Here is a 26,217-nt window from a genome sequence, read left to right on the forward strand (position 1 = left end):
GCTATTTTCATTCGTTTTTGGGCTCTTTAAAATATTATAATATATAAATATTATAATATAAATATTTATATTTAGTTTTATTTTAATTTCAGTTTTAGTTTTAGTCATTTTAGTACTTAAAATTTCTAAAACTAAAAAAAAAGTGTGCTGTGCTTCTGTCATTTTCATTCGTTTTGGGAGTTTTATATTTAGATGAATTTTAGTTTTAGTAATTTTATTTCTTCAACTTTTTAAAATTTTAGTTTATACTTTAATTTTGTTAAGTGGTTTTGTAATTTTTTTATTATTATTATTATTATATTGAGCTTTATTTTCATTTCAGTTTTAGTTTTAATAATTTTAGTACTTCAATTTATTTCAGTAAGTTGCCAAGGCAACATTTCTAATTTTCATTAATAATATTTATCTTTTTATATAATAGTTATATTGAATTTTTGTCAGTTTATTTTTTTTTAGTTAGCAATATCAGCCCTGTTTAAAATTCATTAGAAATGTACTCTTTGCATTCAGGGTTTTTAAATGGTTTCTAAAATCTTTGTACAACTTTCAAGAGAAGAGTCCACTGAATTACTTTTTTTAAGGTAAACCCATCTTTGCAGATATTATTTATTGATAAATTCTTGGGGAGTCGCACCACATGGCATTTACCAACCTGAACTAACTTTAGCTTGACATAAAAAGATCAAATTATTCGATTTGAAGAGACTTACTGACCGTGACACCATCACAATGGCCTACAGGGGTCCTCTCAATGACATCATTTCCTATTTGACGTTTTGTATGTCTGAATAAATTTATAGATAGGACAAAAATGAACATGTCATTGACCTTAGACCTTATCTGTCAGGAATTGATTGGATTGTTTGTTATATGGCAGGTGGTTGGAGTCAAAGGGGATGAAAAATAAAAGAGCAAAAGGAAAAAAAATGTTGTTTCAGAAGCAAAGGGAGTCACATAAAGAGAGAGTTTACCCATATAAATAAATATATATATATATATATATATTTTACATTTACATTTTAATAGATTCTTTATTGTATTATGGCGTGCACTCTTATATGTCATTGGCCCTAAATACAAAAAAGCGATTGGGATAAGAAAGTCAGTCATATGTTTTTGGAACGTTTTTGGGTCAACTATCTGTCAAATCACCTCTCGTTCATGTGAGAATCACACACCTACCATCAGTCTTGATCTCAGTGTGCGGCTGCAGGCGATTGCGCATTCTGTTGACGCTCTGCTCTTTAAAGATGACGGGCACAGGGTGTGGGCCGAAGGCGTCCCACAGTTTCCTGGGCGGCGACTCGCTAGGGTTGTTCCACACTATAATGATGCACTGCAGGTGAGGCACAGCCTGATAATGGTTGAGGAGCTTGAGGAGTATATCAGTGCGGTTGTACGTTTGCATAATTATAGTAAAACTATCCTCAGGGTCCGGCAGGGTTAGTGAGTTGTTGGAGCTTTGACGGAGCTCTCGGAGAATGCTGCTGTCCTCATTGTTAGGCAATAAGAAGGCCAGAGAGACTCCAGCCAGAAGCAGCAACAGTATAAAGGCGATGATGAAGTGTGTCCGAACACGGCCCAATGACCTGCAGCAGCACCAATGAATCCTGATGACAAGAGAATAGCATGCCCAGACATTGTCAGGAGTGCATAGAGGCACGTGGGGGCCATACACACTACTGACTTACATTAGGAGTTGCTTTGATGAAATTCATGCACATTGGATCAGCTTGCAATTTAAATATTTTACTTTGATTATTGGTGTGATTTTGATTGATTTTCCCCCATTCAGTTTTGCTTGTGTATGCCAAAGCATCTATCAGGCTCCTCTCTCTCTCTCTCTCTCTCTCTCTCTCTCTCTCTCTATATATATATATATATATATATATGGGATAGAGCAATGTGCATATTCTGCAAAACATCTCATTTTATGTTCCACAGAATAAAGAAAATCATAAAGTTTTGGAATGACATAAAAGTTAATAGTGACATAATTTTTCTTTCAGATGAACCATTCCTTCAAAAATGCTTTCCACATTTTCACATTGACCATAATGGTATTTACAGAATTATCAATGTCTGGATTCATTGGCTGAATTTATTAAAAGGGGGAAGCATTATTATTAAAGGTAGATAAATCACTGTGCACTATCATACAATTTCACTGTCACCATCTCTTTGCAGGTTCTATTCTCAAAAGTTCCAGATGCATTAAAAGTTGTTGTTTAATAGCCCAAATAAAAAGTTCTATATCGAGCAAACACACTAAAGAAAAATGTGCTAACATATGCATGTCAATAGTTTACTTGCATTATTGCGTGACTCATAAATAATTTGATTAATGGTTTAAGGCTGGAACTGCATGCGACGATTTAACGCATGCATGTAGGAAATAAACAAACAAGCATGATTAGATTTACATTCTGTAACAAGACAAAGCAACAAGTACCTCATGGTTTTCCCATCATGTGAGACTCCAGAAGGAAGTTTACTTTCTCGCCCAGGCGCACTGAGTATCTTATAGTGAACGCTGACCGACTCGTTTCCGTGAAGCGGTTCGTTGAAAATATTCGTTCATGCAGAGTGTGATAGGGAGTGCAAAGGGTTTTCGTCAATGATTACACCTCGAATCGTTTTTTTGTTTAAGGGTCTCCAGAAGAGCACATGACGCACACTACAATATGGTTACGGTTCCCAGCAGCTGCACTGCGCTGTCATGTCCTACTGTACCGCTGTCCAATGGACGAAACATTCCCATTCTGGGTTTAGGTGAGAACAATACGGCAACCGAGAAGTGCTAAACAAATCACAATTCTGAAAACAAAATAACAAATTACAAACGCAAATGCAAGTCTAGAAAGCACAACAACAATTCAGAAAACATTATAACAAGTCAGAAAACACAATGACAAATCCAAAAACAAATTAACAAGTCAGAAAACACAACGACAAATCAGACAAACCGGAAGAGGTATAGGTATAGTTTGAGACAGCGCCATTGGTTTGTGATTACTCACCGCTGACTGGACGAGACATCTGTCAATCAACGTATACAGGAAGAACCAGCCGAAGAACAGCAGAGTCGTCCCTACACCTACCCTAACCCTACCCGATACTTTATTTTCAACTTTTTGATTATTTCCTTAATTTTTATTGAAAATAAATGCCTTTACGATGTGATACGAGATTTGAAAAGGGAGAAAAAAAAAGTTCGGCAAAAGGCGGGATCGAACCCGTCAAAAAGCCAACGACACGCACTTATCCATCTACACCACTAGAGCTGATGTTCTACAGCTACTTTTAACTAAATGTAAATATACACTCCGTATTCTTTATTCCATAGTAAGGGCAATTCATACAATACATTTAAACTGAGCTACTTTAATGCCATCTCCGAACTTTCTACCACGACTCTGCTGTTCTTCGGCTGGTTCGTCCTGACCACGACTCTGCTGTTCTTCGGCTGGTTCTTCCTGTATACTTTGATTGACAGATGTCTCGTCCAGTCAGCGGTGAGTAATCCCAAACCAATGGCGCTGTCTCAAACTATACCTACCTCTTCCGGTTTGTCTGATTTGTCGTTGTGTTTTCTGACTTGTTATTTTGTTTTCGAATTTGTCATTGTGTTTTCTGACTTGTTATAATGTTTTCTGAATTGTTGTTGTGCTTTCTGAATTGTTATTTTGTTTTTTAGACTTGTGATTTGTGTAGCACTTCTCGACCACCGTAGGAACAAGCTCATTCATCATGACATTTGCTTGCAGCAACACAATGTTTCTACTCACTGCTTGTTAGCATAAGTGATCGTGAGGAAGTCAGTCTGACGCAGTCGTCATTAAGTGTTTTGGTAGTAATATTGCCGTGGCTCTTGTTTTTTTTTTTTTTGTTAGTGACACCAAACGTATACACAAAACGTTACTGGTAAAGAGTAAAGTTTAGCAGTGTCAAATCTCTTTATTGTCACTAGATTTATAAGAGCCCGGTCTTTTTACGCAAAAATTGACTTTGGCGTGCATGTGATAAGCAGTTTTATGGAAGGTCAAAAGTGCCCAAAACACTGAATTTTAACACGTCAAATACGCGTCTTTCACGTGTATTTAACGTGTATTTCACGTTCATGCAGCATATAGACACAGCCAAGCGTTACGGTTGTAAAGAGGCTTTGGGGAAAGCTGTGGTTGATAGTGGAGTACCACGAGAGGAGCTCTGGCTCACCACCAAACTATGGCCTGGAGATTACGGCTACCAGAGCGCCAAACAAGCCTGCCGGGACTCGTGTGCAGGGCTGGGGGTTGATTATTTAGGCAAACGTGTGACATGTTCAGAAAGTGCCACACATACCTCAAATGATAGATTACTTTGCAAACAGCTCTGAATCACTGGCCGGACTGCATGGTTCCAGGCGTCTCCAAGCAGAGACGTGGAGAGCTTTAGAGGAGCTTTATGATGAAGGTTTATGCTACAGTTTAGAAATGACTAACACAGGCAGTGTGCAGGTAATGTCCCTTCTCTTGTTGCAAGTTTGTGTCATGCCATTGGAGTGAGTAACTTTCGAATTCATCACTTGAACGAGTTGAAGGATCGTGGTGGAATTGTGCCTCATGTTAACCAGGTTTGGCTGAATGAATGGTTGAGAGTAACGACTTTGTCACAACTCTTCAAATTTTAAAAAGAAATCACATCAAGATGAAATAAAATGTAGACTATTAAAAAATAATAATAAAACATATACAATTCAATAAAATACAATAATCTTTAAGATCCCCAAAACAACTCAACTTCATAATTAGGTCCTCATTTAGCTTTATGTATAAAGAACAATGCAGTTTACAACATAATGATTATCTTTATTCTCCATAACACCAATACAATGTTTATTTTCTACACTGTATTATAGTGAAATCCTATAAGCTTTGGTACATTTACAATGTTCTGAAAATTCAATGTTCTATTTTTCAATGCAGTAACTACAAATACAGTTAAACTTGGCACTGTGTTTGATTTACTTGGAGGTGGAGTTTCATCCCTTCCAGCAGCCACTGGAGCTGGTTGAATATTGTCGGAAGGAGAATATCGTTTTTGAAGGCTATTGTCCTTTGGCCAAAGGTCAAGCCCTCACTCATCCATCAATCATGGAGCTCGCCCAGAAATACGGCCACAGCGAGTCACAAATATGCATCCGCTGGAGTATTCAGGTACAGTTTGCTTTTCAGTAGATCCTCACCAGCTGTTTATAGGAATAGTTCACCCAAAAATGAAAATCATCTACTCATCCTCAACCTGTAAAGTTTAAATGACTGTCTCCTATTAACTTAAGACCTGTTACTCTTCCTATGAAAGTAAACTCTAAGCTGGTTATGAGTCACGTAGCTTACAACTGTAAGACTGTAACATTGTATAGTTTCATAATATTTGTGAAACATCGATCTGTTACACATTACAGTAATGCATCTGTATGATGCATGATCATCTTCCAGCTGTTAGTTTTGATTTAATTTGATTATCTTTTCCAGAATGTCATACAAATGCAATTTAGAAGCAGCAGTTATAATGTTATACATTCATTTAAGCTCTACATTTCTTTTCAGAATGGGGTTGTGACAATTCCAAAATCCACCAAACCAGAAAGGGTCCATGAAAACTGCCAAGTAAGTTTGTTTTTGGATCTTAAAGCTGCAAACTCCAGGCAAAAAGAAAATAAGTAATAATAATAATAAACGTTATACAAACATATAATATCAAACTTTATAGTAATTAGCTGAAACAAGACATTTGTCAAAATTAACAACGCAATGGGGGTTATGCACTACAAACTCAGGTCTTTTGTATGTGCTTCATTAAATATGGAGCTGTTTTACTCGAGATGCCTTCAAATGAGATACCAAAAATGATCAGAACCGATGTCCATCATATGTGCAGATTGATATCAAAAAGTTTATTTTTCTTCTTCTCACTAACATTCTGATATTAAAATGGAATAAAATGCCAATAATAAAAACTAGCTAGGTTTGCCGATTTCCTTAAAAGTCCATAGATATCGCCATCAGTTTGTACAACTGTTAATACTTTTCCTGACAAGCAAATGCTATGAGACCAGTTTTCCGCTTTGGTCAGGTGATGTTCGACATATACAACAAAACAATTTTTATGTTGCACAACTACCAAGTAACTACACATTTTTCCTACACTTACTAAACCACGTCCACAGAAGTAAAATAATAATAAAAATAGCAAGTTACTACAGATTTTCTCCCTACTTAATAGTAAACTAATAATAATAATAGTGAATAATATAGATGTTTGTACCAATTTACAGGTCAAGCTATGGTCTAAGCTGATATTTTATTGAATTATTTTTTTTTCAATTTGTACTTGATCATAATTGAAGCCATCACTAGTTTCTCTTTGAGATCATCCTTTCGAAACCGCACTCATAATGTTGTGCTGTTCAGGTGTTTGGGTTCAGCTTGGATGATTCAGGACATGGCAGCGCTGAGTTTGCTGCATGATGGGAGACATGTGAGCTGGGACCCAACTCATGTGGAATGAATGACCAAATCCAAGAAAACCACCTGGTCAGGTGAGCTCGGAAAACAACGAGAGGCTCAATCGCTCTAGTTTGTGATTTCAAAAAATGATCAAAAATGGTATCATATCTGAACGTAATTGTGTACGACAGGGCTGCCCAAACTTGGTCCTGGAGGGCCGGTGTCCTGCAGAGTTTAGCTCCCAACTTGCCTCAACACACCTGCCTTTAAGTTTCTAGTATGCCTAGTAAGAGCTTGATTAGCTGCTTCAGGTGTGTTTAATTGGGGTTGGAGCTAAACTCTTCAGGACACCGGCCCTCCAGGACCGAGTTTGGGCAGCCCTGATGTATGGGATATTAGCAGGTTACAGTATGAAGGATGATCTCAAAGACACTTTTAAATAACCAATTTCATTGTTTGGGGTAAGTTACAGGTTTTGGGTTTTTGTTTTAATTGAATTTTTCAGCTTCATAATTACTTCACAGGTATTTGGATTCCCATTAACAGCAGAAGACCTGGACCGAATTAGTGGTTTACACACCAATCAGAAGCGGATTCATCTCACTTATCCAATCTGGAAAGGATAACCTAGCAATCAAAATCCAAGAGGTTTGTTCTTAGGATAATGACAGGTCCCGAACTCGCTGTGAAAGGAAAGGTTATTTCTGAAAGGAATCCATGATTTGAATGCTGCTGTCACACGTGTGCCTTTTGAAAACTGGTATTTGGTCATGTTGAGTGACTGTTATTTGTGTAATGGTCTAAATATTAATAGTAACAATTAGTAGGCAGAGCAGACGAGGGACAAGCTTACTAGTAACAAAACCACAGATAAATAATCAAGTTGATATTGAAAGGATGTGGTATCAGTTATGACATGTTCTCATATTGATTGTCTATTATGCTGAAATGTCAAATTGTTGGTTAAACCAGAAATGCTGTTCTTTAGCAACGTTTATATTTCTCACACACTCATGTAACTGTGTTTGAGGTTCTCAGAAACCGCACTGTTGGGACTGAAATAAAAAGCAAAAAAATGGAGCCAGCACACATCTTTATAGCAGTGTTACCAATATTGTTTATTCCATCCCTCGCATTGCGAATCATTGTTGAACACAAGTTACATTTTCTTCTCAATAGAACAGGTTTCTGTTAAATAAATCTTGCCCTCTAACATCCAGTTTCAGCTCCCTCTCTCCTTTTAAACAAACAAAAAAGCAGATTGTATTATACAAAAATGCAAACCAATTTTCACACAGTGAATTCTTTTACAAAGTCATAAAATGGCGTAATAATGGCTACATCCACATTGGAGTAAGATGGTTCTAAACATTCCTTAATGGAGTATAATATATATTTATATATAAAACCTTTCCTTGTTGAAATTGAGCCTGTACCTTAATTTAAGAGATTTTACAAGACAACTTGGAAGTAATCATAAAAAAGCCATTACATTTCCCAAAAAGTTAGGAATAAAACTAGACGACAAAAAAAGACAGCCATAACGGTGTTATAAGGTTCAAAATGAGTTAACTTGCATTTCATTTAAATTATTTCAACAGGTCTGTTCAAAACAGACACAATCCAGTCAGAGAAATGAATATCATCCATCAGGAACAGACCCATTCTCAAAGAAAATCACATTATCCTGCAATTTCTCACTTGAGGAAAAATAACCTCATGCACAAAATTGTAAATGAGCCTTACCGAGTCGTTTCCCATAAGTCGCTATGTGTGGATGGTTAAACAAAGGAAAAATATCCACGCAGAAGTAATTAGCTCAGTGAGATCACTGATCATTACAGGAAAAAAAAAAAACGTTCTACAGCACCCAAGCAAGTGCCAAATATTAAATACAAGATTCCCATACAACCCAAAGATTCAAATAAAAGCAGCATCCTGGCAGTGCATCACTCGAGAATGCTTACATTAGCACAGCTTTGGGCACTCTGTGAAAGCCAAACAAAAAAATGAGCGCTGGCTAAACGTTTGCCTGTTGTAGCAGCGATTAGCGATGCGAAACAGAATGCTAGTGCCTAACAAGAACCAAAGAAAATCCGATGTTAGCGGTGGTGGCAGCATGTTAACTCACGAAAATTTGGATAACTGCAGTGAGGAGGAAAATTCTTTTTCAGACTCCTAAGCAGAAATCGTATAAAAGCTTTGCCACGTAACTATGCACACGCCTCTATCGATGAGACGTCAAGATAAGCCGCTGGATTGAAACGTATCCTGCTCAGTTTTAAGCGGTTTGCAATTGTTTTCGTTTCCCATTTGAATATAAAAGGGAATTCACTGAGCGCATTATATCCTCCTGGTGTAACGTTTCTCAATTTAGAAAAATGTTTACTTCATTTTGAAAGTTGATCTTTGAGCATAATTGCTAATTGGATGGGTGAGGTGGCACAGACAATTCTAGAAAGTGTAATTTCATAAAACCTCACAAGAACATGCCCAGGTCATATAATTATTATGGGATGAAATCAATGTTAATTTTCATAAAAATGTCATAGTAGTATTTATATTGCATTGACATTTTTTTGAAAAAGTATAGTTCCTTTTTTTGTCATTGTAAATGAATACAAAAAATTGCTGTATTTAAAAACAAATGCTAGTAAGTCTAGTAGTAGTAGATTTAACTAAAAATCTGTCACTTTTTTGTGTAAAGCATACTATATAATATATTGAAGTATTGATATTGGCCCTATACATTCTTTTTCCTTTATATTCCTTGCTGAAATGTGACCTGGACATGTTTTTATGAATGTCACTTGAATTATTGGGCTACAAAGCAGCATTAAACCACAGGAGAATGTGGAAAGCTCTAAATCCAGTCAGAGGCCAGATTCACCAGAAGGGAAGCAAGAAGCTCAGCTAAATCATAAGCTACACAACACATCTCATATTAGGCAAAGCCTTAACTAGTTCACGGGATCTTCAACAGCATGAAATAAAAACACTACGAGAATTCAATTTCCATGTCGTGGAGAGGGAGGAGGTAACAATTTAGCAAGGAGAAAGTCGACATTCTGGAGAATTTCCTCAGTGAGTGTGATGGACATCACGTGGTAAGTTTAAACCTTGATAGTAAGGTTGACGTCATCTTTGCATGTCGGCACAGCTGGATTTCAATCTCGGCGACTGCTTGAAAAGGCTGCGTTTGCTCTTTGACAAGCAAGAACATCAAATAATGACCGTGACTACAAGTCATCGTAATAAGAGAAATCAACTATATCACCACGGCTATAGCACAAAAACCACAAAAGATTACACGTTAAGAGGTTGCACCCAAAATTGGAGCTGTATATCATAGTCGGTCTCAAGAGACTAGAACAAAAAGTCACACGTGAAGAATGTCATCACTATAGGAAGACTTCAGACTTCGAATAATCTTGTTCTCTTCATTTACGGGGCCTCGTTTGGAAACAGTCATTGGGTTTGTTGTGTAAAAACCCTTTTAAGTCAAAGCAAGCTGATGGAGGATAAACTCAACAGGCCTCGATTCATGAGTCGCATTGAATATTCTGCTTATCTCGTTTCTGCAGAAGTTCATAATCATCTCTGAAGAATTGATTCCAAACTAATTTTGAGTTTATACAGAGGAAACCTAAGACATTAAATAGCTCATCTATAATGAACATCTGTCTGGATTTTTATTTAAAGGGACAGTTCACACCCTCCCCCCCTCATAAGGGTAACGGAATCATGACAGAATTTGCCTTTTTGGTTGAACTATCCCTTTAACAATGTACAAAACTGTAACGCGATCGTTTAGCGCTATGGGACCTGGCATTGTCGAAACTACTGCCCTGGTGTACTTCTACGCAGCGGTTTAGTGGCTAGACTCGAATATGCAAACTCGACCAAGAGAGCCAAATATGCAACTTCACAGAAGTTAGAGAAAACTGATGAAATAATTTCCTAAAAGGCTGTAATCTTTGCGCTGAGAGAAACAAAACTCATCCCGACCACAGAGCTCTGAAGAACACAAGGGAAGTGTTGCACCTCTTCTACTAAAAAGCACACACTCATGGAAAGAAAGTGCTAATTTTTCAAGACATCCGTTTGCATTCTATAAAACAGAATGCTTTAGACACGTGTCACCACACATTTACAAATTCCTTAAGTTATATAGCCAAACCATAAATTAAACAAAACCTGACAACTGATTATATATAGATATCTCTTCCCCCTTGTGTCATCCAGAGCCCAATCGAATTGCCTTACGGCGATACACTGCCACGGTCGTGTGTCATGTGGGGAGACCCGTGTTAACAGTCCATAAAAATGGATTCATAAAAGGTTCTCCATGCTACTTTAAACCTGGCGAGTCAGATCATATTCAAGGCTGCAGAGATCCAGGGAGTTGAACATTTCCACAGAGCCCCGACTGCACAATCAGCAACTAGCCCCGATGCTAAAAATAGTGCGCTCGATTCTCATTTTGATTCCACTAGTTTGTGTCATCCTGTCTGTGCTAGCTTTGGGTTGACTGTTCTTTCTTGATATAGAGGGAAAACAACAAAGTAAGCATTATTCAGATGCCCTGGTTTCCAGGCGATGAGAAGTCATTAAAACAAAAAGCTCATTCACAGAACAAAAAGAAAGAAAATTTATATCACGGCAGATACTGCTCATTTTTCTAAATAAAACAGAAGTCTGTGTCGGTGCATGCATGTAGCAGCATGCAGGTGTGTGTGTGTCCCTCATATCAGCTCTGTCTGAATATTAAAAACACATCTTGTGTCTCTTGAAACTGGTTCGAATTAGTCAAGAGATTAATTTCAAAGCCCTCTGAGAAGGAATATTGACCTCTGGAGAGGTTGTCTCTGTGTGTGTGTGTGTGTGTGTGTGTGTGTGTGTGTGTGTAGGTTGTCTGTGTGTGTGTTATATGTGTGTCTGTGAGTGTGAATACGCTCTTAAGAGCAAGAGTGAACAACACCATTCTTTTGAAGGTCTGAGCTACTCGCTGCTTGGTCAGCGGAGCAGAGGGTGAGAGAAGACGTCTTATTGGTCAGCGAGAGCATAGATCCACCCATACTACTGGCTGGCTTCATGCCACTGGATCCATTAGACACCTCACTGATGGAAAGAAGAGGAGAACATTCAGAGAGAGGAGTGTATTTTGTGGAAACATTACTCAAACATGCCTACTGGCTAACAGAGCAACATGAACACAGACAACAAAAGGGGCTGTTTTAGGTCTTTGCTGATGGTAGCCTGAGGGAATAGACTGCTGAGCCTAACAAGACTAACAAGTCACAGTGTAATAGTGAACAGATGTAGAATGGAGATCTAGGTTCAATCTATGGGCTGCATTTTGATTACTTAAATATTCTCAATTTTCAGTAATTCTCTCAAATTGTCTAAACATTAAGTGTACATAATTAATTACTACATTATAAGTTTACTTATAATTAATTTAAAATTTTAAATGTAATCTTAAATATACAGGCTAATAACGAATATTTTGATAATTGACTAATCTAACCATTATTAGAAAGATTAATCGACTATTTAGGTGATAAATTAAATGAATTAAAATCAGGCTTCGGTTCAGCTAACTAAATTGAACTTTTTTTTTTTAATTCAGCTAATTTAGCTAACTAAACTGACAGTAAATTAATCAACAGCTCTTAACAATTCAATTCACATTTAAGCTTACATGAATGTACTTAAGTTTATTTTACTTCCAGAGTCTGCGCTTATGTAGACAAAATTTGATACATGATGCATTACAAATAAAAGTAGTGTAATACCAGTTGTGCAAAATGGAAATATTCACATATGAACATAACTTCTAACAGTACTCAACAGGACTGAGTCCTTTAAGGTGACATTTAGTCTAATTAGATATCTGCCAGTTCTTTAGAGGAAAAGCATTTGTTTGTTAGGGGCCGTTCCGACAGAACGCACTTTTTTCCATATAGAAATGTGACAGGGCAGTGAAATTAAAATTAAACTGTCTTTTCAAACCTTCTATCTCATTATATTTGAGTTGGCTTGTGTGTTTTGTTTCATGTGATGTAATTTCTGGTAAGGGAGCATAGTAAGTATTAGTGTTCCATAGTTTTTGCAGTGCATTGTGGGATTTTTCAGGGAGTGAACATTCCAGTTAACTGGAAGTATTTCACGATTGAAATTCCTTAAATTGGCCGGCTCCCTGATCACTGAACTAAGGAGCTGACTGAGACGCACTCTCTGTTTCTAGTCAGTCTGAAGACCTTGGAAGGCTGGTTCAGGTGTGTTTAATCAGGGTTGGAGCTAAACTCTTCAGGACAGTGGCCCTCCAGGAGCAGGTTTGGACACCCCTGGTCTAGTGCATGTTTATAGAGAAAAACAATGGAAAAGTAGCGTAATAAAATGCAAAACCGTGTTGTGTGTGAATGGCCTCTTTCCCCACTCACCCCAATGCTAAAGAGAGCTCCTCCAGCTGGGCTTTATGGTTAGTCTGCCCATTCTCAGCGGCATTCAGCTTGTATTCATGGGCCACCTGGTTCTCCTTCAATCATAGGAACATGTTCAATTAGCTTAGACTAGTCATATGAGAATATATGAACACTTGTACAAAAAAATAACCTCAAGGAAAATAAATCACTATCGGTGGCCGTTTGACTCACAATGGTGATTTCACGGGTTCTCTTTTTGATCTCCAGCTCTACGTGATCAAGCTCCAGGCTGAGCTGCTCACTAGACACAGTGCCACCTGAAGACCACTTCACTCCAGCTGCAGGCTGAGATGCCAGCGCACACGCCTGTGTGTGCACGCGAGAGGTTTGTTAATACTACTGAATATAAGACTATATGAATAAGAATACATGAATATAAGGCTGTACGTTGTGAGTCATGAATTTGGATGGAGATTTCATACACACCTCCATGCCGCGTGTCTGCTGACTGATCTGTTGGTTGACTTGCTGGAGCTCAATCTTGAGCTGCTCGCGGTCAGGGGCAGACACTGGCAGACTGGCAAAAACACGAAAAACAATTCAATTATATTTTAATTGAAAATTCTAGTATTGCCATGATGCATCTTTTCTTGTTCTGTTCTGGAAGTGTAAAAGGCAAAGTTCAGTACCGCTCGCTGAAGTGTCCCTGAGAGTTAATGCTCTGGTGCTGAGGGTACGACGCTCCTCCCCATCCACTGTGGTTTCCATATGGATAGTCTGCTGTGAGGAGAAAACAATTTACCAAAAACAAAATGATGTTTCCACAACTGTTGAAGAATGAAAGTCTAAAAGTGCAGTTACATTAGTGAAATGTCTGCAAAATTCTGTGGGCAAAATTGTGATTTTGTATTCCAGATTCTATGTGTGGAAATCTTTGGCCGAAAATTCCTAAACAAATGGATTCCTTTTGAAGTGACTAGATTTTGCCCATGAAATTTGCAGAACAACTGTAAATATGACTGCACCTTAAATTAGGGGTGCTCCGATTGATCAGCTACCGATCACTATCGGCCGATAATCACATTGGGATGTTTGATCGGCGGTCTCTAAAAAGACCGATCTCAAGCTGATGAGAGGTTTGGCACGACATGCAGCAGCACTGTCTCAGTCTCTGTCCGGCGCAGGTGAAATAATTATAATGCTGAAGGTGAGGTACTCACCTTCATATTTCTTCATTAACTTATAAAATAATCTGAAAACCTTGTGTGAGACGTAATTTCTCAAACAGCGTGAGTGAATCACCGTGCGCGTTCTCTCTCTCAAAATACGCAAATGGCTTAAAATCACCACACATCGCCTCTGTCTATAAGCGAGCTGCACTCTGCACAGTTGACACAGGAATTGTCACTTGCACAATCGAGGCAGTGTCACATCGCCACTAAAGTTTATAAATTGCATTTCTTTTTAATTCTTGCCAGTGTTTAACCATTCAGCGCTCGCGCGGAGACTGGAGACTGAGCGCTCATGCACACTCGCAGCGCACACACATAATGCCAGGTTCACATTACTCTGTTTGCAGTGCATATGTGGTGCGTATTTTTTCCGTGCTCATGTTAATGGATTAAAGCATTCACACTGCACACCGTTGCGGTGCGGCAGTGCGTTCCAGGAGTTTCCGCATTTTTTGCAGTAAATATGAACATGGATTGACACGAAAATGTAGTAATTACATCATAAATGCATATTATTAAAGTCTACTGTGTTTCACAGTCAACACATATGGCTTTTTGGCTAGGTTTAAAGGGAAAGAGCACTTTTAGATAAGGCAATAACAGATGGCACTCGTGGAGGTAGCAAAACAAAGTTCTTCATGAACGGCAGGATTGCTTGTAATAAAGATTTCAATGCAAAAGGAAAGGCAGTAGAGCTGACTATTTCTGTCAATGGTAAGTTTGTGATAACGTAAGAAAGGTAATTTAAATGTTTTGCCACTTGCTTGAGCAACTTAATGAGCAACTTAAATCTAGAAGTAAATGCAAAAGTAAAAAGCATTGAATAATGTTTTGCTTATATTTATTTAATATTGAATCAGATTTTATTTTTACATTTTAATGTCCAATTCCAAAGCTAAAGTTTTTGTATTTTTTTAAAGATGTTTATATAGTATTCATTAACTTTTATTTATTAGTTTTACTTCATTTAGTTTTAGTTATTTCAGTTATTTTTAAGTTATTTCGTTTACTTCACTTAAACTAAATAAAAAATGAGAACCATTGCCTTGGGTAGCTGAAATATGGTTGTAGTTTTATTTACGGTTTTAGTTAACGATAATATCCCTGGTTTGAACTAATGCACTTTTACAGAGTCAGGCCATACTAAAATACTCCAATAGTATTTCATTAACAAATTATGAGCAGATTTTTAAATGAATCGGTTATAACAAATCACGAAAGTACTAAAGGTACTAAGAATTATTAATGGAACCTTTCAGGCAAGTTCCTATTCCTATTTATGACTAAGTATTAGGTATTATAAAGATGTCCAGTCACCTGTCATGGTCATGTGTTTGGAGCCCGAGGCCTGTGAGGATGCTATGGCCTGTACAGGCACAGTGGTCTGGTAACCCGTTTTAGAGGTACGTGAAATGGCACCAAAAGGAGACACTGTGGGCAGAGGACCAAAGGGAATGATGGGATCGTCGTCTTTGGCTTCTGCAGAGCGCCGCTGGGTGTCCAGTGGAGGTTCACAGAGAACTTTCCCCTCTGCATTCTGTTGTAGGACAGTACAGGAAGGAAACGACAAATAAAACCTCTGTTATTGATAGTCTTATCTGATGTACGGAAACACAAAGCATGAGGTAGATCACTTGCCATCATCTCCACAGCACTACCGACATCTTTTGGTTTAGCATCCTTGGAGCCAATGTATGATCCTATGGTGTCACATGACCAGGGGGAATACTGCCCAGCGTAGTCCGGCTCCCGACTTCCAAAGGCTTTAGAGCCGTCCTCCAAATACTGCAGACATTCAGAATTCAAAAATGAAAAAGAGCAATGTTGAGCACTATATTCATGATCCATGAAGGACAGCAGGATGTTGTTCAGGACTCACCTCCCGAGGGTAGTCGTTGGGGAACGGGTGTGTAGGGAGAGTCGGGGAGGCAGCAAAGGGGGGAGGAGAGATGACTTTTCTCTCCTCTAGCTGGACAAGCAGCTCTTTGCGCCTGCGATGCAAGTCATCCAGACTAGGCTGAGAGCGGCTATACGGGTCCTGCTGGGGGCGAACATATAAATCAGATTGGGAGATTTACACTGATTAACTGACTAGAGTTGGTTGAGGTGCAACAAGTGCTCAAGTCAAGTGACTTAAAAAAACGTAAAAAAAAAAGGTAATGACTCTTAAAATTGTCTAAATTTACAGCATGTTTCCATATGTTAACATTAGTAGGGCTGCTATATAGATTTTGATAATCGATTATTTGGCCTAGGTCTGGGCGATAAAACGGTATCGATATTTATCGACGTTACACCTTCTTCGATATTGATCGAAAAATTGTTCGATATAGCGCACGATACAGGCACGTACTATGAGTGACGCAGACAGCACACACAAACACGAACACATGCTGAAATGAGTGCTGTGCCTGCCTGTGATGAGGAGATTGTGAATAAAGAATGAATATTAGTCGAATTTAAAATAAACATTTGCATTTGAATGTTAAGTGTGCATCAGGGTGCGCGAGATGCGGTGATGTAAGTGACGTTTTGTTGCATTTTAATGTTTTGTTAGTCTAGCCCACCAGATGCGCCGCTGCTGCGTTATGCATTCAAAATATTAGAGAACTCTAGAAGCTCAATGCGGAGAAGATCTTGAATGGGTTAAAACCGAAACCAAGCCATTCACACAGAAAGTATATTCAGCGCATTTTTTAGACGGACTTATGCAATTTACGAAATTATATTTTATATAATTTGAGTTAATTTAGACGTAATGCACGTTTTTATAATGTTACTTCCTTGCGTTGACAATTTAAGTGCGCTGCATTATTTTGCTCATTGCGCCCTCGGGAGACAATTAGACCTATACAATAAAGACCTATTTAATCTGCATATAAAACATTAGAAATTAGATATTTGTTTAATTTTGATTGTGTTTGATTGTTAAAACAAAAAATATTTGTTGTTTGTCTCAAATTGTGATAATTATAAATACAGTGGTTAAATTTAGCAATTTTTTTCTATTGCTTTTTGTTTTAAAAAAGGTTATAAAAAATGTCAATAATTATCGATACCGAACGATATGAAACATTATATCGTTGATAATTTTTTTAGCTATATCGCCCAGCCCTAATTTGGCCGATTATTTTTTCGATTAATCGTATAAAAAGCCTCTTTTTTTTAAATTGACAAAACACACTATTTCACATCCTGCCCAATGCTGTCCTTCAAACAAATGTACCAACTGAATGCTATGAAAACATACTGTATGGTGAATATATCTCTATGCTATACATTATGTGTAAAAGAGTTATAAAGCACAGTTTAAATGGACAGTTTAAACAGACAAACTGACAAAGGACAGTTTAATTCCCTAAATTAAAAATGGAAATAATAATGATGAAGATAGTAAAGAAAAACACAAACTCCGTGTTAATAGATAAGAGGAATGTTCTGCTGGAACACACACACATTCACTCTGAACACAGTAACCTGTTACTGTCATTTCTTTATTCTGTAAATGTAAGTAACGTCTTACATTTATATTCAATCACACTCTGTTATCCCTTTACAGTTACTATCATAACATACTTGAATTACATGTTGACTTTTAAACCTAAATTTAACGTCCAATAACAAATATATCAGCAAAATTTATATTATTGCACTGAATACTTATTTTCTCCCTCTTTACTGTGTTCTGTCTGTTTGACGCACATGCACACCTCTGCGCTCGTTCAGTGAAGTCTGAAGTTTAACGCAGACTGTCAGGACGAGCCTTCATGCAAAATAGAAACATTCACCAGAATATGTAACATTAACAGTAAAGGATATTACCGTAAAATGCAGTTTATGCGCTGAGGAAACATATCTCACACATTAAACAGCACATGCATCTATCAAAGCGCCTGGCAGGGCAAGCCATGTTAAACATCACACTAATGCATTAGCTTGAAGTTTAAAATAAAGCATTCTCATGTTTCGGGCAGCTTGGATCACGCATCTTTCCCGCAGCAGCTCACTCTGATTCATCCGCTATTTTTAGATGCATTCGTCCATAGAAATGCGTTATTCACTGCTGTAATTTGACGTGACTGGCGGAAGTTTTCCGTGCGTGGCGGGTAGACACGACTAATCGATAATGACATTCGTTGTCTATTATTTTCATTATCGATTTCATCGATTAGTTGTTGCAGCCCTATTTTAAAGCATTTATTAATCCTAGTAATTTCAATTAATGTTAATGTCAGCATTTACTAATCCATAACTAGAATTAAAATTTAAATCTGCTAACATTATTCAAAGGACCTGAGCGCGCACACACATCCATACATCATATAATAATGATAATACGTTACTATATTGTTTTCTTGGAAGCTGTAAAAATTAAAATAAAAGCTATTACTAACTTCAAGTTATATTTTTTGTATTAATTATATTAAAAAGTCAATGTGTTGGAAAAATAGCAATAAATATTATACTAAACATATTAAACCCGACTGGATTAAATGAAGAGATGGATATTGCATGTTTTTTGTAAAGGGAAATTGTTGGCATGACAATTATCCCTCACTGATTAAGATCAGCTGTCAAGAATTTGCAATTGTGCCTATATAAGTGTGCTGTTGCTTTTTTTTTGCCTTATGAGCACTGAAGAAAGCATGGGTTGAACGTCTGCTCTTTGGTCTGTTTTTAATACACTTTGCACTTTGTCACTTTTTTCACTTCTTGCATATGGAAAATAAAAACTATATTTTTGAGAGACCTTTTTTGGTCTGATTGGAAAAAAAATGTCAGTGAGCTGACTAATTCAGCGACTTGTTGGACGAAAACTCTCTCCCTTTTGTTCTACGCACCTGGAAACTTATTGTTCTTTTTGAACGCACACAATTCCTGTTTGATCACTAAACATAATATTAAAATCATGTTCATTAAATAAAACTTATTTGTAAACAACAAATGTTATAGGCATGCATGTCAAGCAAGGGGAACTACTGTTTAGCATGCAAAAACCTCAAGAAGAACAGAACTCACTCCTATGTGGGACCGCATTTGGCTGGGGTGCGGTCCAGGAGGATAGTACCCCTCCGGTGGGTATCTGTCTCTGGATGACGCTTCCTGGGGGTGGTACAGAGAACCTGCAGCCCCTGCTGGAGGTGGAGGCATAGCGGCTGGTGGAATGTCCAGAGGAACTGGGCTCATCCTGACCAAGTCGTCTCTGGGCGGGGCAAACTGAGGTGGGGGTACAGGATAGTGTCCATGTCTGCGACTGTAATGGGAGGCTGGTGCATATGTGTGGGATGAGAAAGGGGGACCAGAGTGGTGGCTTGGATATTGGCGATCTGGGATGTAACCCGGGTAGGGCTCTGGGTAAGGTGGCACTGCAGACTCGCCCGGGGGAGGGGGATTACGTATATAGCGGGGAGGGACATATGGTGGAGGTTGGTATGGGTAGGGGTTGCCTGTAAGAACACAAAGGTTATGAGCATTATGACACACCGAGACAAATATTTAGTTAAAAAAATTGGTGTAATAAATATTTTGATTTGAATGAATGGCTGACAAAACATTGATTTAGACTGTCACGAGTGTTTGCATGCAGTCAAGAGTTGTTTTAATCTACTTTCACACTGCAAAGAAAATAGGCCAATTAAGAAGATTTGCGCTTGCACTGTCAAATGCTCAGTTACCTACATCTTGATTTTCCTAAGGGTGAGTAAATTATCATCAATTTGATTTATTTATTTTTTTCTCGGTGAACTATCCCCTTAAGCAAATCTCTAAATGAATATCCATTATTCATTATTTACATTATAATGTTGCGATTGCCTGAATTCACTTTTCAGTTTTTAGCATTTTATTGTTTTATCTGTTAATACAAATAATAAATCTGCAATTAAACTGAAAATTAAAAATAGACCTAATTCCCTCAACAAAAATCTACAGCTATTCAGTAACACCAAGCTAAGACAAACATCAACTGATATATTCAAGTTAATTATTTAGCATACATGTTAACAAATTAGCCTAGTTTATTTAAATCGGTTGGTCGGCAATACCCAGCATTCATCTTTTACACCTTTTTTTAAATTACCTGGTTAGGACACAGTATTAGATGGCATTAAAGAGCTCCAAGAATCTTGAGAGCAGAAGACTTTCACAACCAGAAACCATCCATATGAGCAAATCCAATCACCTGTTGGGTACTGAGCATCATACTGAGATCCTGAGGGAGTAGGTCTGGTGGGCTCTGGATAGAAGAGCTCGGGCTGCTGTTGTGGATACATCTGTGGCGCACCTCTGGGCATGACTGGCACCTGTTTGGACATGGGTAAGTGCTCTGCCCTGGGGTGAGGCACAGGGTGGGACGTCAGGGCCAAGCTAGATTTATCCAAACTTAAGAGAGACAAGAGGCAGAAATGAGTTGGTGCTAAATTACGTTGTTCCTTCCTGTTAAAGCCAAACCCATTAAGCACTTCTCACCATCTCAGCACTTTTGCTGTTGGTCTTGCACTCAAAACAATTCAGATACTGACAGAAAAGCAGGGAACTCAAACTGAGAAGCAAAGGCTTACGTGTCGGGTGGCGACCCAGGAGCGCTCAGGCTAGTGGCATCCATCTTGGGCTTGAGTAAGAGGTCATATGTGGAGGGGTCTGTGCCTCTGGGGATGAGCTGGGGAAGAGGGGCCCCGTTGGTAAGTGTAGAGGCCTTTCGCCCATGCTCCAGCGGGACCACCTCCTCAGGCAGCAGGCCAGGGGTGCAGGGCACTCGCGCAGCAAGACGTTTGTTCATTTTACGGTACCTGCAGAGCGAACAGCAAATGAGATTCTGATTGTTAAGCACGTTTTTGGTTTAACACTAACCAGATATGCAAGATGTTACAAGGGCACTCACTTTTCCAGCTCCTCCTGAGAATGGGCGAAGGTGCAGCTAGCTCCTCTGGGACAGCCTCCTTTCTGTTTCATGTCTCTGCACATGTACGTCTTGTATTTGCTGTGCTGTGGAGGCTGCTGCGTGTCGGCACCCTTTTTGCTGTGGTTCTGGATGAAGTCCACTAGGCCGTGCACCACCGTCTTTACCCCCACCAGCCCCTTCGCCAGCTGCTCCCAGGTCGGAGGAGGAGCATCTGAATAAAGATGAATCAAAACAAAACATCACAGAACAGAACAGGTACAGATGTTACTAATTCACTCTAGGGGTGGGTGGTATGACCTTAAACTTTAAATTACAGTATGAGTAATTTCATACAAATTTATTTTCACAGTATATATCAGACACCCTAAAAACGCCGCAAATATATCCTACATTTTTATATTATTGTATTATATTACAATTATATTGTATTATATTGTATTATATTACAAAATTCACATTTTGTCACAAGATGTCTCTTATTCTCGGCAAAGCTGAATTTGATCAAATATACAGAAAAAACACTAATATTGTGTAGCATTGCAATAAAAAAAAACTGCCTTCTACTGTAAAATGTTTTGACTATTTTACTGTAAAATAGGAGCAGTTGTGGCCTAATGGTTAGAGAGTCGGACTTGTAATCGAAGGCCGCAGGTTCTAGTCTCAGTACCGGTGGGAACTGTCCATGTTCAATACCCATGACTGAGGTGCCCTTAAAGGGTTAGTTCACCCAAAAATGGTCCAACCAAATAACCAATCATCGAAGACATTATTGCGACTAGAAGTGTGAATCTTCACTTGCCTCAGGATTCGATTACGATTCAGAATGTAATGATTCAACTATAAATGATTCTCAATGCAGCATGATGCTTCTTTTTCTCCAATTATTTTCTTAATAATTGCTATATTATTTATAATATATTTTCTTATTTTATCATTGTTATTAAAATTAAGAACAAAGATGCAAATAAGCAGTGAACAAATATAAGAAAAATTCACATTTTACATCTAAACAGAATCATTCAAGTAAGAAAAACAAATAATCAAATGTAAAAATCACTGTATAGTCTTCAGTGTATTCATTACAAATAAAGCAGTTCAATCGAGAGCACTAGTGATTCCCTCTTTTCTTTTATTGTTTGATTAACAATAATGAAACAAACGGACTATATATTAAGACCTACTGTAATATACAGATCTAATATAATGTTACACATCAGATGTTTTTCACTAACAGTTAACCAAAAGTTCACTTAAAACATAACAGATTATGTTTATGTGAATATTTGCCAAGACAGATATTTTGAAATACTGCAATTCTGTGTGTATGTGTATATCGGGATTGCGCTCTGTCTTTGTGCGCACGCTTCGGACGTGTCAGTCAGCGCGAGTAAGATCCTTTTTGCGGCTTATTGCTCTTAACTCTTTTAACATTAATCAAGTCCCGCACTTTATTTTCTCGTTCCTGCATGTTCTATTCAAAACTAAAACCAAAACATCAGACACAAGTGGTTTGCTTCCGATGGACAAACGCAACTTTTCAAAACAAAGGAGGTAGACGTCTCAGAAAAAGTACAAATAAAGAACATTTTAGTTGTTTAATAACTATGCGTTTCATTGGGATCACTAGACAAGGGTTTAATGATCTCATTTTTGTGAAAACCTCAAATTCGACCAAAATTGATATTTTTCACTCGTTTTGCCTGTAGCTCGTAATTAGCCTGTGTGCATTCAGAGTCATTTTGCCAGCACGGGTCATACCGCTAAGCTCTAATTCAGTTTCTCAGATGCTCAGTCATCATCTTAGGTTTGTCTGTCTTAGCAAACCTGGACTGGGGTCGATGTTAGCGAGTAACTCGAGGTGAGGTCTCAGCCGGTTGAGATTGGCAGGGTCACCCGTCCTCTGCAGTGCGATGGTCAGCTCCTGCACGCTCTGAGCAAATGATGCTGGGGTCTGCAGCTGAAGGACAAACAGTATTCCCTTTGTCCATTATTCTGAAACACAATACTATTTATGCCATTTGAAAGAGTGCATGAAATTCTCAAGCCGTGCAAACAGACGGCAGTTATACCTTGTCAATGATGGACTGCATGTGAGACTTATGAGACTGGTCTCCATACAGCAGAGAAGACCACTGATCGGGTGCGATGCGGAGCCCTCCCTCCATTGCGATTTGAACAATCTGAGAGTCGTGTTCCCGCCGAAGTGCCTCATACGTGCGGAATTCCTCTTTCAACTGCATTAGTGATGAATCCTCATCTCGCTTAGTCACCTACAACACATAAGAGATTCAATTGAAACCTCAGAGCTACAGCTGATAATGTTATTGCAAATAAGCTGTTGAGGTGATGAAAAAGTTAATTTGCACATTAAAAGCAACAGAATCCCAACAAATCTGAATATGAATTAGAAAACAAAACCGAGAAAAAAAAAACTCATAAGATAAGCATCTCATAAGATGCTTGTGAAAAGCTCAGATGAGTTCAAGTGCACAATAAAGGGTACCTACCTTGAAGCAGGAGGCACGGTAGAGGAGCTGAACTACATGTCCAATACTGGTTTTGGAGGCCTGAGGAAATCTTGGTTCCAGTCTCTGGACCACAAAGAGGACCAGAACCTTCCTGGAAAGAGCGGATCCATCTTCCAAAGCCAACAGCACCAGCTTTAGTGCCTCCTCCTGCATGGCTGTAGATAAAAAAGGCCAACATATAAGACACTAGAACTTCCACAAGACCGAATTTTTGCGATGACCATTCATGTTGGTGTGAACAGGCTTAGTGTTATCTTACCAGGGCCCAGGAACTGGCAGCCTCTGGCTCTGACAGCAGCCCATAGGTTGGAGGAGAGCTGCTGGGGGTTTTGGTGCTGCAGAATGAGCTCAGTAACAGTTCTTTCACCCAGAGAACGGGCTGCCCGCATGGCCCTGACCCGTCCTTCCTCTTCCACCAGCTGACAGTGCACCAGAGTCACCAGCTTCCTCTGCATGGGGCGGCTCAGCATGCTCTGAGCAGCATTACTCAACCCCAATCCTAGATATAGCCAAAAATATGCATCAATTACTTGCCCATTCCCATTATACTGGCTTAAAGTTGGCATGAGAAGAAAATTCACCCTTTTTTTTAATGTATCTAATTGAACTTACAGTGAACAATTAAATCAAAGCAGCTAATAAAAAATAAAAAATAAAAAAAAAGATTGTGAGCCCATATTTTTTTTTTTAATTGTCATGACTCAATCTTCTGGTGAAATTACAGTCTTCTTTCTGGTGACATGCTGTATTTCTCCAATCATTTAGTCCACTGAAACCCCACCACTTTCTTCACATCCACTGAAGGATAGAACCAAGTCACCTCCCTACTTTTTTTTTCCATTTTGGATAATCTGTGTCACTCAGATATACATCACAATATGGAAGAAAAGTTCTGTCGCACACTTTCATTACATCACAACTATGTAAGTAGAGATGGACTGATAATCGGTTTTACCATTTTTTTCCCGATATGTAAGCATTTTTCCATGATCGGATATCAGTTTTGTAATATCGGATTTACGATATGCACCATCTTGTGAGCACTTTGAGAATTGCACACAAGACCGCCATTACGGCACTGCATCTTAAAGAGAGACGAGTCAACACGGCGTTTACAGTTAAAGTAACTTGATTTGCTTTAACTGATATGCTTTATTTAACATATCAGCCAATAATGCACAAATGAGATGCGTTACATAATTGATTGATATGCTGTTTAAGCTTGCCGTTGAGAAAGAGGTAAACTCAAGGAGAGTCATGCAATCCATAAAGTTACTCCTCAATAGGCATTGGACGATAACCGGTTTCAAGGTATACCGTGGTTTGGAAAAGTCCATTTCAAAACCACTAAAATTTTCCGTTATAACATTCCTGCGGTATGCACAGTTTTTTTTACGTGTCGTCAAAGACGGAAAGTGCAGGACTCCCTCAGTTGTGTGCAGCGAAGAGCGTAGAGAGTCACACGACCCCTCCCCCTCCGGTTGGTGCGAGCGGAGTCGACTGCATTTTTTTAATTTATAGGGATTTTTTTTTTACAGAAAATTATTTATTTATGTTCTGATTCAACTCGCTCAAGACTGCCTAAATTACATTAACGTTTTCTATATAACCTTTATTTCGTTAATAAGCATCCAAGTAATTACAGTTCTGTGGAAATGATCTCCGCAGGAGATCGCGATTTAAGTACATATTCTGTGTAAGCACATAGATAAAAACAGTGCTCTGAAAGCAGGCATTTCATAATCTAGACAGACAAAAATACTATTAATAACTCTGATATAACATGCCAGTTGAGATCGACTTGCAATTGCAATGATGTATTTAATAAATTAATGATTACATTTATGCAAAATTGATATAGACTGCCCTGTGGTTTATTTACGTTTGGTTTAAAACTTTAAAAAGACTTTACGTATGACATTAAATCTATTTTATGTATTGTTAATATTAGTGTTGGTAGAATGCTGAAAGACTGTTTTCTACACTGCAGTGTTGTTCTGCTCAACTGGTTGTACTAAACTACACTAAAGTAGCAAAGCTTTTTTTATTCAGGTGGTTTAGAATGTTTTATGCTTTCTATATTTATGTTCTTTATTTGTTACCTGTTTGTTTAAAGGGGTCATATGATGTTGCTAAAAAAGAACATTATTTGGTGTATTCGGTGTAATGAAATGTGTTTATGCGGTTTAAGGTTAAAAAAATACATTATTTTCCACATACTGTACATTATTGTTTCTCCTCTATGCCCCGCCTTTCTGAAACACGTCGATTTTTACAAAGCTCATCGGTCTGAAAAGCGAGGTGTGCTCTGATTGGCCAGCTATCCAGTGCGTTGTGATTGGCCAAATACCTCAAGCGTGTGACGGAAATGTTACGCCCCTTACCATACTGTGATGCCGTGTCCCGGCCGGAGCGACGAGACAAAAACATGAAAACCCATTATAAATGAGGCATTTGTTGCATCCAGTTGGGACATAATTACGGATTATAATTACTTATACTGTTTTTTTACGCGTTGCATTGTATCGCGCTGCGTAAACATAAAACCATGTCTGCATTTGTGATCGGAGAAATGACAAACTACAAACGCTGCCTCTACACTGCTCAAAACTCGCGTTTGAATCGTCAGTGGCAAAT

The 26,217-nt window shown here is 38.4% G+C and overlaps 2 protein-coding genes and 1 pseudogene across 2 annotated transcripts in view; 1 reads left to right on the forward strand and 2 right to left on the reverse strand.

Moving 5' to 3' along the window:
* LOC107701317 (exostosin-like 2) overlaps positions 1-1,408 on the reverse strand; it is a 2,626-nt gene extending 1,218 nt beyond the window's left edge. Inside the window, 1 exon segment of the mRNA XM_016503306.1 lies at positions 1,179-1,408. Within this exon segment, the coding sequence (XP_016358792.1) occupies positions 1,179-1,408 (230 nt within the window).
* Positions 1,409-2,684: 1,276 nt separating this feature from the next.
* On the forward strand, positions 2,685-8,337 carry LOC107701318 (uncharacterized oxidoreductase YtbE-like; annotated as a pseudogene).
* A 1,072-nt stretch (positions 8,338-9,409) lies between these two features.
* Positions 9,410-26,217, reverse strand: part of LOC107701319 (roquin-1-like) — a 17,873-nt gene continuing 1,065 nt past the window's right edge. The window contains exons 3-19 of the mRNA XM_016503308.1: positions 23,840-24,079; positions 23,560-23,735; positions 23,122-23,322; positions 22,877-23,009; positions 21,032-21,263; positions 20,712-20,939; positions 20,333-20,532; positions 19,171-19,598; positions 16,031-16,189; positions 15,790-15,936; positions 15,469-15,688; positions 13,609-13,699; positions 13,406-13,496; positions 13,151-13,285; positions 12,938-13,032; positions 11,447-11,612; positions 9,410-11,384 (exon numbers count right to left, since the gene is read on the reverse strand). Coding sequence (XP_016358794.1) covers positions 11,450-11,612; positions 12,938-13,032; positions 13,151-13,285; positions 13,406-13,496; positions 13,609-13,699; positions 15,469-15,688; positions 15,790-15,936; positions 16,031-16,189; positions 19,171-19,598; positions 20,333-20,532; positions 20,712-20,939; positions 21,032-21,263; positions 22,877-23,009; positions 23,122-23,322; positions 23,560-23,735; positions 23,840-24,079 — 2,939 coding nt within the window. The 3' untranslated portion in view covers positions 9,410-11,384; positions 11,447-11,449. The remainder of the gene's footprint in view (positions 11,385-11,446; positions 11,613-12,937; positions 13,033-13,150; positions 13,286-13,405; positions 13,497-13,608; positions 13,700-15,468; positions 15,689-15,789; positions 15,937-16,030; positions 16,190-19,170; positions 19,599-20,332; positions 20,533-20,711; positions 20,940-21,031; positions 21,264-22,876; positions 23,010-23,121; positions 23,323-23,559; positions 23,736-23,839; positions 24,080-26,217) is intronic.

Source organism: Sinocyclocheilus anshuiensis, unplaced genomic scaffold, assembly GCF_001515605.1.
Source record: "Sinocyclocheilus anshuiensis isolate Anshui unplaced genomic scaffold, SAMN03320099.WGS_v1.1 scaffold1726, whole genome shotgun sequence".
Taxonomy (NCBI): domain Eukaryota; kingdom Metazoa; phylum Chordata; class Actinopteri; order Cypriniformes; family Cyprinidae; genus Sinocyclocheilus; species Sinocyclocheilus anshuiensis.